The sequence below is a fragment of the Pteropus vampyrus genome, unplaced genomic scaffold, assembly GCF_000151845.1.
Source record: "Pteropus vampyrus isolate Shadow unplaced genomic scaffold, Pvam_2.0 Scaffold88, whole genome shotgun sequence".
Lineage (NCBI taxonomy): Eukaryota > Metazoa > Chordata > Mammalia > Chiroptera > Pteropodidae > Pteropus > Pteropus vampyrus.
In genome coordinates this window covers 196,813-210,937 of record NW_011888869.1, presented here as the reverse complement: position 1 = coordinate 210,937, position 14,125 = coordinate 196,813, and the positions used below count along the sequence as shown (strand labels likewise).

Genomic DNA, 14,125 nt, shown 5'->3' with positions numbered 1-14,125 from the left:
AATATACTGAAGGAAAAAAATCAGAGCAAGGGCAGTTTTTCCCCCTCCCCTAAAAATGAGGATTCTTAAATAAGGATTCTATTGCTATTTTTCTAGTCTTTTTCTTTCTCCCTCCCCATGATTAACCTACACGAGACAGATTTCAGATGAGAGGATTAACATATTTAAATAAACTTTTTATTTATACTTACCATGTCGTAGTTAAAAATATTCCCTAAACCTGAATGACTATTATCTAAATTGTAATCTACTTTTACATGTATTCCTGGTAACACATGATTTACAAAGGATGTTATCTTAACTCTATGTACTTTTTAAATTTTCCTTTGATATCTAGGGATGGAAACTTAGGTTCTAATCATGCCATCACCACAACTACCTACACCTTAAATGACATTTTAATTAATTTAAGAATAAGTTGAATTTCCAAACTAAATTTTAAGGTAGTTGTTTGGGCCTCAATATACAATTCTAATGAAAAACAGTGTAATAAAAAGCTGGTGATATTCTGTGGATTAGCCAGTAAAAGCCTATATATACCCCCAAATATAGCAACTAAATTATATTGTTTGCATGGGAAAATATACTCTAATCTAGAATTTGAAAAGGAAAGAAGAATGTACAATTACAGATTGTTCTTTCCTCCTGTATTTTTTCTTCTCCCAGGGTTTCCTGTTGTTGAGAAAGTGGTGAGTGATAAAAGTTTGGCTGATGGTGCTGAAAGGGACTCAGGGGACGGTGTTAACAGGAAAACTACAGCCATCAGCGGGATGAATTAATCACCTTTGCTGAAAACTAAGTTTGCCTTTGAGTTTCCTGCCAGCCAAGGAATGAAGGGAAATATCTGAGATCACGTGGTTTTAATTTTCTGGTTAAAAACAAACTAATGAAAAAAAGCCCATGAATTAATCTCTGGAAGTCAATATATTCTTAAAACTAAATTCATGGTGTAATTTAACTACAGTGTGACTCAATTTTTATAAACACTTAGGTGCTTTTCTTAATTACCTAAATTTTTTCCAAGAGTTAATTTTCTATTATTTATCTAAATGTTATATTATATTTTCAATGTTGAATAAGGAATAAAAAAAGTTGGGCGAGTTACCTGAAGGCCACCTTCATTCAGAGCTCTGGCTCCGTATGCAATCCTTTTCCCGCCTTCCAGCGTTGGCTGAATGCTGGCATGGTGTTTCCACCTCTGGAACTCTCTAAATGGACTCAGGTATGGATTCTGATAGTCTAGACCAACCTTAAAATTTTTATATTTAAATGTGTTATAACTATACAATTAGACATTTTAATTTCAAATTATATCAAGCTAAAATGTGAGCAATATTTTTCATAAAACATATACATTAAGTTTCTTGCGATCAAAGTACTTGGAAAAATATGTACTTAAATAACTAAATAAAATGTTTGGAAAAGAAAGAGTAAACAAAAATGTGTTTATAATCAGTAAAACTTTAAAAATTTGGAGCACATTAATAAACCTTTGTGCTCTGTAAATCAAAGTCCAAATTAGAAAAATATTTGTAGGTAAGTGTCTCACATTATCTTTCTATAAAAGGAGTTGTATTTATTATTCGTTTATTAATACCAACTCTAGAAATAAGCTGTATGTAGTACTGAGGCAAAAATGAATAGGATATAATCAAACTCAGAAAAAAAGAGGACCAAAAATATTGAGGGTTACATTTTATAAGGCATTACCAAAGTGCCGAAATTAATAGCCTAGCCTTTTTTGCTTTGAAAAGGTTAAGTCACTAGAACAACTACACAAAGGTGATGCATTGAACACTTGGCTGGGTGTCAAATTTAATAATGGTTCATAAGCAGATTTAATCATGATATTAAACTATGAAGCACCAATTCCAAGGTGCAGACACTCATATTATTTTTCTGTTCCTTGTAATGTTCAAGATGTAATGTAATTTACTACAAAGGCATAAGTCGCCAAAAAGGGAAAAAATGCCTATGTTTTTTAAGTTATAGGTTCAAACCCAGTGCTGATTTCATTTTCAGTGGCAGCATGCCATAGTGGAAATGGGCTATGAAGTCAGGTTCAGGTGTGAATCCTACATCTGTCATTTAATAGGTGGATTTGAGAAAGTTGTTTAACTTGTTTGGACTTCGGTTTTCCTACAAGTAAAATACCTATTTCTTAGAATGTTTGTGAAACTTAGAATTCTCAGTGAAGCACCTATCATAGTGGGTGGCATGTAGTAGCTATAAGTACTAAAGCTATGAGTGTTTAAGTAGACTAATGTCTATAATAGCCATAAGCACTTTACATACTGATAACATTAGAAGGTAAACCTTAAATGAAAAGCATTTTACATTCTCCAGATTCAAAACCCTCCGTTTCATAACACTGATGGCCCAATGACCCTAACAGTAGAACTTCATAATGGGCACATAACTTACCACAAATCCAAGAGCCACCAAGGGTTCACCTTCGTTTAAATGATAGAGGAAAGAGCCTCCGTAAGTGTGTCTGTCCAAGGGCCAGCCAACGGTGTGATCGACTCTCCCAGGTTTCCACTTCTTTTCGTCAATAATCCATAGCTTAAAAAAAAAAAGTCCTAGAATATTATTTAAATTTTTATGTCACCACAGTGTCTAAAACTTGCCAAGTTTGTCTTATTTATAAAAATAACAAGTGAAAAACCGTAACAAGAGAAACACACAAAAAAGCACTTCAAATATCAAAGAAAATTATACCAAACTGCAGCATGATGAATCAGAGTAAAGAAACAGGTCAGAAAAGTTACAAACTCTTTAAGACATTAGATTTTCAAATCGGTAAGACTTTCATGAGATTATAGGAAACACCAGTGAGGAGATGAGGGAAACTTCTGGGGTGTTTGTAATGTTCTCTGTCTTGATCCGGACAGTAGTTACACAAGTGTGTTCACCTTATAAAAATTAACTGAATTGTACAATTAAGATCTGTTAAAGTGCATGTGTTATTCTTTAATAAAATATTTTACTGCTGCCTACACTCTTTCCTCCTCAGTTGAAGTAAATTGTTCATCCTATTTTCAAATGGTGTTTAAAATTTTTAAAAATTTCCAGCTGAAGTGTTATCTAAAAATCAGATATTATGTGCAATCTACCAAAACAATTAAGTCCTTTTTCATGATATAATGAACCTAGCTATACATAGAATTTGAGCCTTCTTGAGCTTTGCCCTAAAAATAAATTTAAACAAAAGGATTATAATGAAACTTTTACACTCTAATAAGCCTAAGATAAACTGAGAAAATCTACAACACTTAAATTAAATTTTAGGTTGCAGATCAATATGCTATGTCTGTGTATGTTTCATAACCTAAATTATCTTCATATTACAATTCTAAAAAAATTTTTGTAGGACATGGTCATCTTACAAACAGCATAGGAATAACAGGTCAAATCCTATTAGGGCAGATGGCATTATAATGGAAAAAAAATGTTATAAATATTTTCAAGTTCAAGACATTTCAAGCAATATTTGATAAAACAATTACGACATACAGATACAATTTAGATAATAATAAAAATTGATCTGTAATATTTTCTCCTCTTGAAAAATATCCAGAATATTTTGTCACAATGAACATTTCAAGTTTATAAAAAATATAACTCTAAAATTAAATCAATATAATTACATGGTAATACAAATGACTTTTGACATTAAACAAACCAAAACAAACCAAGATACCTCCTTCAGTCCAATTCCATAGGTTTGGGGTTGGCAATTGGCCCTCAAATCAAACTTCTTATATAATTGCTTGGCTAGATGTCCATGGCAACCCTCTGCAAAAATCGTAACTTTGGCATGTAGTTCTAGTCCTCTCTCAAATGTTGTCTAAAAAATAAAAATGTTAGATGGCAACACATGACAATTTTAAAAATTTTTACATTCTAGTCAGCCTCAAATTAAACTACGATTCAGGTATAGAAGAGTGTGCAAATATATCAGAAATAAAACTAACTACTGTTATAAGTGGAATTTAATTTAAGTTTTATAATATATCTTGTGTCTGTTATGTATATATATTTTTTTTTACGTCAAAAAAATGGTAGTTTGTAAGAATTAAAAAAGCAAATAAAGTCTGTTCATGCTAAAACAAATTCTCTACAAATAAATAGAAAGTGAAAAATGAAAGGCTGTTTCCCCACTGTTCCCAGTTTTTCCAATCCTATCCTCTGAAGCACAAAACACTTTTAATAGTTTTCTTGTGAATCATAGAGCCTATTTATATCCTTCAAAAAAAGAGGATCATACTAAACATACTCTTCAGCTCTCCTTTTTCACTTTAATTTTACATGTTCTCTGCTGAATGTATATTGTAAAACTGAAATTTTTCAAGGAAAAAAAAGCTATAATTAAAATCTTTTTTCTTTCGCTTTCTATATTTTGCACTTATGTCTGGCACATGGTAGGCACTCAAAGTTACTGAATAAAAAAATATTGTATAATCAGGAAAGTCTAATGAAATATATCTTTCCTGATATGTCCCTATTCACATATTTGCATATATGTATACATGCAGACACAGTCATACAAAAAAATAGGTTTAGACTGACAAACTGTTTTATAACTGTTTTCATATTATATTATCAAGTAATTTGCCTACGGCAATATATACCAAATAAAGTATTCATTTTTAATCCTTGAATAGATTCCGCTAATTTTCCAACCAATTCTCAATAGTTGGACAGTTAGGCTGTTCTAGGGTTTCACTATTTTAAGCATTGCTCAGATGAATATCCTTGGTGCCAAATTTTTCAGTCCAAATGGTGAGAATTATTTCATTATTAATTTAATATCTTTGGTTACTAGAGAGTTTGAACATCTTTCACATGTTTATTGGTAACTTCTATTTTTTCCTGTATAGTGCTTATCCATGTCACATATATGCAAAACATGTATACTGCACATGCACGCACATCCTACAAATAACTTTAATCAGTACCTTTTTATTATCTTATTACACCTCACTCATCCATATAAACCATGTTAACAACCTAGTATGTACAGTTCTACCAAAATATATATTCACACGCACATATGGAGATACATATAAGCTTAAAGTTTTTGGTTAACTTTATAAACATAGGGTCATATAATATAAACTTTTCTGAATCTTTCCTTTCTCACTTAATATTACTTCATGGGAATCTTTACAAGTCACTCTATAGCTCAAATCTTTCTCTTTATTGGTTCTGGAAATACTATAGGTTATTCAACTATTTTGCTAATGAGTAATGGCATTCACTGTTTCCATTTTATTTGCAACAATAAACAACATTATAAAACATTCACCTTTGTTTATGTACATATATTCTTACAATATGGGTGCTTTTATTATTATAAGATAGATTCCCAGGAGTGGCACTGTTAGATTAAAGGGCACACCTATTTTTATTTTATCAGATGTTTACCAGATTGCCTTCCAAAAAGCCTGAAACAATATTTCCACCAGCAGTATATAAGACCCTTTTCCCTATAGTCCAGCTAGTGATAGATATAACTTTCTTTTACATTTTTGCTAAGTGTAGTAATACCACTGCTATTTTAATTTGCATTTTCCTAACTACTATTTTCAGAATCCCTTTTTATTTCAGAAAATATTAAATGAATATCTACAATGTGCTGAGTTCTATGCTAGGCACAGGGAATACAGAGACCAGGAAAAAAAAAAAAAACATGTCCCTTCTCCTCAGACTGCTCATAGAGGCAGACATTAAATGAGCACCTGAGGGTATCATTACAAACTGTGATTAAGGGCTATGAAACAAAGCGCCAGCTGTTATGAGAGATGAAGAAAACTCTTCTGAATGAGGTAGACAGGAGAAGCCTTTTTGAAGAAATGATATTTAAGCTGTGGACTCCGAAAAGTATTTAAGAATCTTTCCATATGATTAGTTATCATCTGGATTTGCTGTTCTGTGAAATGTCCGTTTTTTAGATGTTGCTCATTTTTCCACTGTAACTTTTTTCTTATCAGTGTACTACTGCTCTTTGATACTATAGTTAGAGTTTCCTCTGATCTACTGTTTAATCATAGACTTTATAGTATCCTTTGATACACAGAAGTGTTTAATTTTCATATAGTTAAAAAAGGTCTGTCTCTAATGATGCTAAATGAAGTAAGTCAGATATACATCTAAAAGCAATGAGCAAACATGACAGAAACTCATGGGCATGGACAGTGGACTAGTGGTTACCAGAGGGGAAGGAAGGGATGGGAGAGGTAGATGGGGTAAAGGGGTCAAATATGTGGTGACAGAAAGAAATCTAACTGTGGGCAGTGAACACACAATGCAATATATATATATGGTTTATTGTTGAATTATACACTTGAAACTGATAGGATGTTGCTCATCAATGTCATCCCAATAATTTTTAATAATAAAAAAAATCCTAGTTAAAAAAAAGTCTGTCTCTTATAGATTTTTAATTTCTTATTAAGATGGCATATCCTACTCCTAGGTTGTAATTATAATCTAGAGTTTCTTTTCTTTCTGATTTTTTTTTTATTAAGAAATCATCAGTCTATGGCCACGCCACCCTGAACAAGCCCAATCCCGTCTGATCTCAGAAGCTACGTAGGGTTGGGTCGGGCCTGGTTAGTACTTGGATGGGAGACCACCTAGGAAGACCAGATGCTGTAGGTGTAAAAAATAAAGGATCGTAAACTGACAAGGTCTTTGTAATCTATGAGGTCAACCAAGGGTTGCCTCGCCAAAAAAAAAAAAAAAAAAGAAAGAGAGAGAGAGGGAGGGAGGGAGGAGAGGAAAGAAAGAAAGAGAAAGAAAAAAAGAAAAAGAAAAGAGAAAAGAAAAGGAAAGGAAAGAAAAGAAAAGAAAAGAAAAAAGAAAAAGAAAAGGGAAGGGAGGAGGGAGAGAGGGAGGGAGGAAGAAAGGAAAGAAGGAAGAAATCTTCAGAATTTTTTAAAATGAAGGTCCAACTCTATTTGATTTGTTTTTGAGGGGAGGTCCAACTCTATTTGCTTCCAGATAGACATACAGTTTTCCCAGCACCAATTATAAAATAATTATAATGAACTAAATACTACTTAACATATTTCTGTTTCCTCTAAGAGGCAAAACACGCCCTTCAGTGTTCAAGGGACAGGCCCTGGAGCTGCAGTGCCAATATTCAAATCCCAGCCCAACCACTTAATATCTGTCTGACCTTGGGTGACCTCTGAAACTTAAAAATGTCCAAGTCAGAATTCTTACAAGATGCCTATTAGACATGGGAGTAGAGTTATTGAATAAGCAGGAAGACATACGATTCTGAAAGTCAGAAGAGGTATTTAAAACAATGTGACTGGATGAGGTCACTATGGAGAAAATGTAGATGGAGGACTCCACACTAAGCCCTAGAGCCTCAATATCTATTTAGAGGAAGAAAGAGGAAAAGCAGGCAGGGCAACAAGAGGAGGGGCCAGAGAAACATTGAGAAAAACCAAAAGAGGTAGCGTGAAGAGCCGAGTCAAGAAAGTGTTTCAACAAGGAGGAAGCTATTCAATTGTGTCAGTGCTGCCAGATAGGAGGTCAAGAGAAGGCAGAGAAATGACTACTGAATTAACAAGATGGAGGTATTTGTGACTCTGACAACAGCTATTTCGGTGACATGGCAGGGAAGAAAGCCTAACGGCAGTGGGTTCAACAGAGAATAGAACAACAGAGTGAACAAAATCCTTGGTTGCCCCACTCCAAACTTTTGGTACTAAAATAATTATTTTAAAAACTGAGATTTTTCAGCTCAAATTATTAGGACTCTACTGTACTTGTCTATGCTATTTTATCTATATAAATACAATATATAAAATATAAATGTTTCTACAAATACAAAACACAGAACACAAAAATATGTTTGAACTAATATCATGAGAACACACAAACAATGAAATATCAGAATGACAGAATTTGTGTGCTTCAATTTTGTTGTAATATTAAATATGAACATTTTAAAGGAATAACAGAATTTAAAATTAAATTATGACAGTATAGAAAACAACCATAACACAGAATATAAGAAAAATAGTATCATTTTCCAAAGAATCTTATAGAGTGTGAGATACATATCCTAAGAGTTTTTCTTTTCCAAATCCGAAAATACAAGGTGTGAAAACCTGGAAACCATCCAGGCTTATATCTGAATAAGAGGAAGGCAATCAGGTTTATGTCCAAAGACTCTGTCAGTATTGCTGATAGTAATGCAAATGCCTCTTGTCCACAGAGAGGACAACTGGTGGTGGCAAAGCAGGTGATGGCTGGTTTCTGAATTCTTTTTGAACTGGTTGTTAACAACACCTTACTCATTCCTTCCTTGATGAATGAAATAAAATCTTTGACACACATTTCTTTTATATTTGTATGAGACATATTTCTACCTAAAAAAAATTATTCTTAAACATGTTATATCTACTTGCTTAAATGTTTATAGTTCGAAGATGCTTCTGTATTTTTTAATAACGAGAGAAAAATTCTAACATATACTTAATGTGCAGCAAGACTAAATTACTGAGTTTAAATTGATTCTTGTTCTGTAGCTTTAAGTACACGATTATTAAAATGTTTACCTTTGGTGCACCATCTTTTTGTATCCCTACGTCGTTAGTGGCAATTCCTTTTACACTACCGTCTTCATGAAAAAGGACCTAAAATGAAAACATATTTCATTATCACATTAAGATTCATAACTACCTTGAAAAGAAACAAGAAACAACCTTAGAGTTTTTTAGAAAGTGAACATGTTCTCTAGATTATAGAAATATAGGCTTTAAAATGTCTAGGCAAAAAGAGACATGTTTTTAAGATATTCCCTTCTACGATATAAAAGAATACAGCTCAAACAGTTGGAAATGAAAGAAATGCCACAACCTTGATTAGGAAGAAAATGGAGAAGCTACTAGAGAGGTCACTAAAAAAACCAATAAGGTTAAACCAAAAGTTCTTTGAAGAGTTCAGATATCGCAAACATGTGGGCAAAACTTGAAATCGGGGCCTATAACTCAAGAAGAACATTGCAGTGAGTGGAAAGAGAAGAATGGTGTCAGGAGAGCCTGTCCCAAATGACCTTAGATCTCCCGCACTCCAAATAAACCCCCAGAACAAAACAAAACAAAACAGAGAGGTTGAAGACAGCCCAAAGGTGATTAAAGTTTATTTCTGCAGCAAAAAGGAAGGGGAAAAACTGGTCAAAAGTATAATTCTGAGGATGAGAAGTAATACTCTCTAACCTGTACCTGGTTTGTTTCCTCTCTAGAGGAAAATGCCCTTTGGATAGCAAAGTACAAAATGTCCACTAGAATCACACAACAGAAAGCACATGAGTGGAAAGATATAACAAAGATTAGTAGCAATAGAGATAAAAAAAAAAAGATATAAACGTTTTCCTTGATACCTTGAAAATGAATCAATAGTAGAATGTGGCTATGAATTAGAACTGAAGTCTGGCTTAGAGTACCAAAAACCTGACAAACAGATCATTAAACTATTGATGATGATCTTTAAGGAACCGAAGAAAAGAAAGGAGGTAAGAGAGACTGTGTGTGTGTATGCATTCAAAAAGTGAAAATCACGAATTCTACACATGACCAATGTGGGATTTTGACCCTGATCTCAGTTAAGAACATTTTAACCAGGAGAAATGTAAAACCCCACTCTTGGGTACAAAAAACCAAATGCATATGTATGGACTGGGAAAACAGAAATTAGTATCAGCAAGTATAATACAGGGACCTGTTTGTTTTATTTGACTTACATATACACTGTAAGGGTGAAACCAAATAAAAATTTTTTCGAATTTTCCCTGGTGCCAAAGTAAGAGAACTCCCCTTCCCATCAAGACTCTTTCAGCATTTTCTTTAGGCAACTTAACTATAAGCTATTTCTCTGAGATAGACGGGAATCTTTTTAAAAGCTAAATAAAACTCCTGCCAGATTTGCATCTCGGAAATGTGGGTTTTTTTGGGGGGGGAGGGGGCCTCAGGGACATATTTGAAATGTGAACATCAAGGAGAATGACGTCCTGTCTCCCTGTCTCTATGGGTGTCTGTGCTAGATGCTTGGTTCCCTGTCTCTGTGGGTGTCTGTGCTGGATGCTGCTTGTCAAAAGACTCAAGAAGTTTTATTTCTCCTTTGATTACAGACAACATGTACATAATGAGTTGTATTGTCTCTCGATGCAAAAGGGTAGATTTGTTTCTGTCTTGGCAATCTCCCTAACAGGCTGCTGCTGACATGCACTGTAACCTTGGTTTAGTACTCATTCAATAACAAAACTGCCTTGATTCTTTTTTATAATTTGTAGAGGTGATTTTTCTGGGTTAGCAGGAGATCTTATGTTTCATAATTTCCCCAATAATACTTAGTGAGAATCGACAATAAGATATGGTTGCCAAAGTAGTTATTTTGAGGACATTAATGAAAAAACAGTTTCTAGAATGAAGAAGATAATAGACCTGCTCTACACTAGGCTTGAAGTCATGTATTCATTCTGGGCACCATCGCAAAAAGGGGATAAAAAGGGGAGGGCAATGAGAATACTGAAGGAACTCAAACTATGTAACATGAAAGGTGAAAGAATCAAGAATATTTAACCTGGAGAAGAAAAACTCCAAAGTAAAGGGGTGGAAGAAAAGAAAGCAGGGCACAATTATAATTGGAAAGTTGCCCTTGAAAGAGGGGATAGATTTGTCCTATACAGTATAAAACAGTAAATAAGTTTCTGTTCACTGTAAGGAAGAGAGTATTACCAACAATCGAAATATGAGATTTTTTTTCCATCCCTGATGGGGTTCGATCATAAGTTTGACAATCACTTGACGTGTGTACAAGGAAGTCTAATATGTCTTTGGATTAGATCTTCTTAAGAGTCTCTCTAATATACATATGTAGATAGACAGACAGATTTAAGATTCCTTCTAATCTTGTAATTCCAAAATCCTATGGCTTTTCTAAAATATTTATTTCTTAACCTTTGTACCATTCTTGGTTTATTTTCAAGAGATTACGTCCCATAGATATTAAAAACAAGTCTGTACAAACCTCAGCAGCAGCATAACCAGGGTATACTTCAACACCAAGGGCTTCTGCTTGTTCTCCCATCCAGCTTACTAAGTGTCCCAAGCGTACAATGTAATTGCCATGATTATTCATTGGAAGACCTATAAATACATGCTTAATTTATAAATCTAACTTTTTATTGATAAAACATCTCAAGAATACCTAATTTAAAAATTCTAATCAATTTCTGCATAATTTCTGCATAAATATATACATTATCTTATGGTCACAGTTTCAATTTATTTATAATTTTGGTCTAGAGTTCTAATTATTAACTTAAAAACATCATTGAAACACTAAATTAGAAATTCCTGGTTGGCTTACAAGGCTATTTCAATTCTGCTAGTCTGGAAGACAAAAGAACTGGGTTCTAGTCCTGCTTTCCCATGAGCTGGCTGTATAACTTTGGGTAAGTCCTTTGAATCTCTGGGCCTTAGCCAGCTCATTCATAAAAGGCAGGGATTTCACCAGATGAAATGTAGCTCCTTTCACCTGTGGAATTCTATGATTCCATGAATTCTTATCATATCTTACCTGGAAGAATTGGCACAGGAATTCTATATTTCTCTGTTAAAATTCCAAATCTGTCTTCTGTTACAGGAGTATTAAGTGGAGCCTAGAAATAAAATAAGGAAAGAAAAGAAAGTTTTTAGTTCACATTTGTAAGGGTAAATTCAAATAAAAAAAAACTATATCAAAAAGTAAAGAAAAAAAGAAAAGAAAAAAAAGAGTAAAGGGAACTACCCTCACTTTTCTTTCATCATTTTCTTTCAAAAACTTGGACTGTAAATCCTCTGTTTCTTTGAGATGTATGGGAATCTTTTTTTAAAAGCTAAATAAGCCAGTTTTGCATCCCAGAAATGTCTTTCTTGGGGACACTGAAGACATCTTTGAAATACGAACATCAAGGAGGATGGCTTCCTGTCTCCCTGTCTCTGTGGGAGTTTAGCCTAGGCACTTGCTCCAAGTTGTAACTTCCTGCTTGATGAAAACATAAGACAAGTTTTATTTTTCCTTTGGATAAAGACAGTTAATATGTATGTAATAGAATGTATCTGCGTAGCTATACAGGGCTTTGATGTGTAAAACTTTTTTCTATTAAAATTGATATGTCAATAATCATTCAATGATATCTATTTCTGATACAATATTGAAAAATGAAAGTTAATAAGGCATAATTAAAGTATTTCTAGTTTAAAGGAGCTTGATATTTTAGGAAGAACAGTAGAGATGAAATTTTTGGAATTTAATTTACTCCATATGGAAAGAATACAGAAATAGTTACATAATATTTTACCTTTGCAAAGTATATTCACAGATACTAAATATTTTAACCTTAAGGGTAGGATAAATATAACCCATCTTACATAAAAAAAACCCCTGAGATATGTAGAGTGTAAGATTTTAACCAAGGTCATACAAATTATGAGAGCAGTAAAACTGGCATTTGGTTCTCTGCATATCAAACCAGTGCCTTTTCTGCTTAGGTTATGAGAGGCCATGTTAATTTATTTCTTTAGAAAATTATATTATCCTCTGGCTTCAGATATTGCAATGCCCCAGAAAATTTATATAACACTTTCTTAAGAACAATGATATAAACACCTATGGAAAAAGTTAAGAAATACTCTCAAAGTCAAAATGCTGTATTTTATTCGGTACAAATTTTCAAAGATCTTCTCAAGATAATGCCTTCTCATAAATCCAGTACATAAATATAACACAAAGAAGGAATTATATAAAATAAGTTAATATCTTAAAATTATAATGATATTTGATATGATTCAATCTCTTTTTGCCCTTTTTAAATTAAAAAAAAATTATCCTTTCAAAGACAGAATTACATGAAAAGGGCTTCCCATAATCCAGTAATTTGGAAATAGAAGTAAAGATTAGAGTTTGCATAAAAAACAATGTTTCATACTCCCTTCTCCTTCCAGTCTGGGAACAGTTCTTCAAAAGCACGTGGGTCAAGGCAAGCCCCTGAGAGAGTATGAGCTCCTAGTTGGGCAGCTTTCTCCACGAGACACACACGGATGTCCTTGTCATGTTTAGCAGCCAATTGCTTTAGACGAATAGCGGCAGAGAGCCCTGCGGGGCCTGCACCAACTATTACTACATCTGCTTCTTCTGCAAACCTTTCCATGCTCACTCCTGGGACGAAAAAAAAGTTTTAAACAATATATAAAAGTCTGAAGTGAATAGGACCTGACAAAATCACATACTGTGATACAAATATCCACTATGTTTCAGAGCATTATTTATAGAAATTGTCCCTCTGCTTTGCATGAGAATTATACTAACTATATTATTGCATTAGTTGGATGGTTCCACTGTGTATCTTATTTTGGCTTCCATAAACCAACCTTTGGCTTTGAAATTTATTATTATAAATTTAGCAAGTATTTGCTTTTCCAAATGTTAATATGTAATAGATTTCACACATATAATATTAGATGTTTATATTATCATGAAAAATACATTTCCCTCTATAAAATGATACAAAGTATCTAGAAAGTCTCAACAATTTTACACAAATTATTACTTACCTTCCCATCGCTTGTCCTTATCTCTGGGATAAATAGTATAGTGGGTAGTAATTCGAGGTACAACGGAAGTTGAAGACCATCTTGTAGTATGCAGAGGTAGATAATTTTTCTTAATTTTTAATGCATGAAAGCACTGATATGCTGCATAAAAATTATGAACAATATTATTATTTTTTCAATTAGTTTTCAACAAGAGTAGACTGGAAAAATATTTTTTTAAAAGTCTAGGAATGGGGATCAGAGTTGGTTTCTGGTTAATTTTCTTTTAATTAGCCCTAAGACCTTAAATAAATCACTTAACCTCTCTTGATTTGTTTCTTCATCCAAAAAAGTAAAGAGTCACTAGATGAACTCTTCTTTCCTGACCTGAAATTGTATGACTTCACGTGAAACCTTATATATTGTTTATATTCTGACCTATCAAAACTGCAAACATTCAGTGAATAGTTAGATCTATGCTATAGAGCCACTAGTTGTGATATGGCCAGAAACAGATTGCACTCTTT

The 14,125-nt window shown here is 33.2% G+C and overlaps 1 protein-coding gene across 2 annotated transcripts in view; it reads right to left on the bottom strand.

Moving 5' to 3' along the window:
- ETFDH (electron transfer flavoprotein dehydrogenase) overlaps positions 1 to 14,125 on the bottom strand; it is a 31,363-nt gene that overhangs the window by 7,700 nt on the left and 9,538 nt on the right. For both annotated transcript variants that reach the window (XM_011363683.2, XM_011363684.2), the window contains exons 2-9: positions 13,620 to 13,760; positions 12,995 to 13,224; positions 11,605 to 11,686; positions 11,053 to 11,171; positions 8,583 to 8,660; positions 3,704 to 3,850; positions 2,425 to 2,565; positions 1,106 to 1,249 (exon numbers count right to left, since the gene is read on the bottom strand). In XM_011363683.2, the coding sequence (XP_011361985.1) occupies positions 1,106 to 1,249; positions 2,425 to 2,565; positions 3,704 to 3,850; positions 8,583 to 8,660; positions 11,053 to 11,171; positions 11,605 to 11,686; positions 12,995 to 13,224; positions 13,620 to 13,760 (1,082 nt within the window). The remainder of the gene's footprint in view (positions 1 to 1,105; positions 1,250 to 2,424; positions 2,566 to 3,703; positions 3,851 to 8,582; positions 8,661 to 11,052; positions 11,172 to 11,604; positions 11,687 to 12,994; positions 13,225 to 13,619; positions 13,761 to 14,125) is intronic.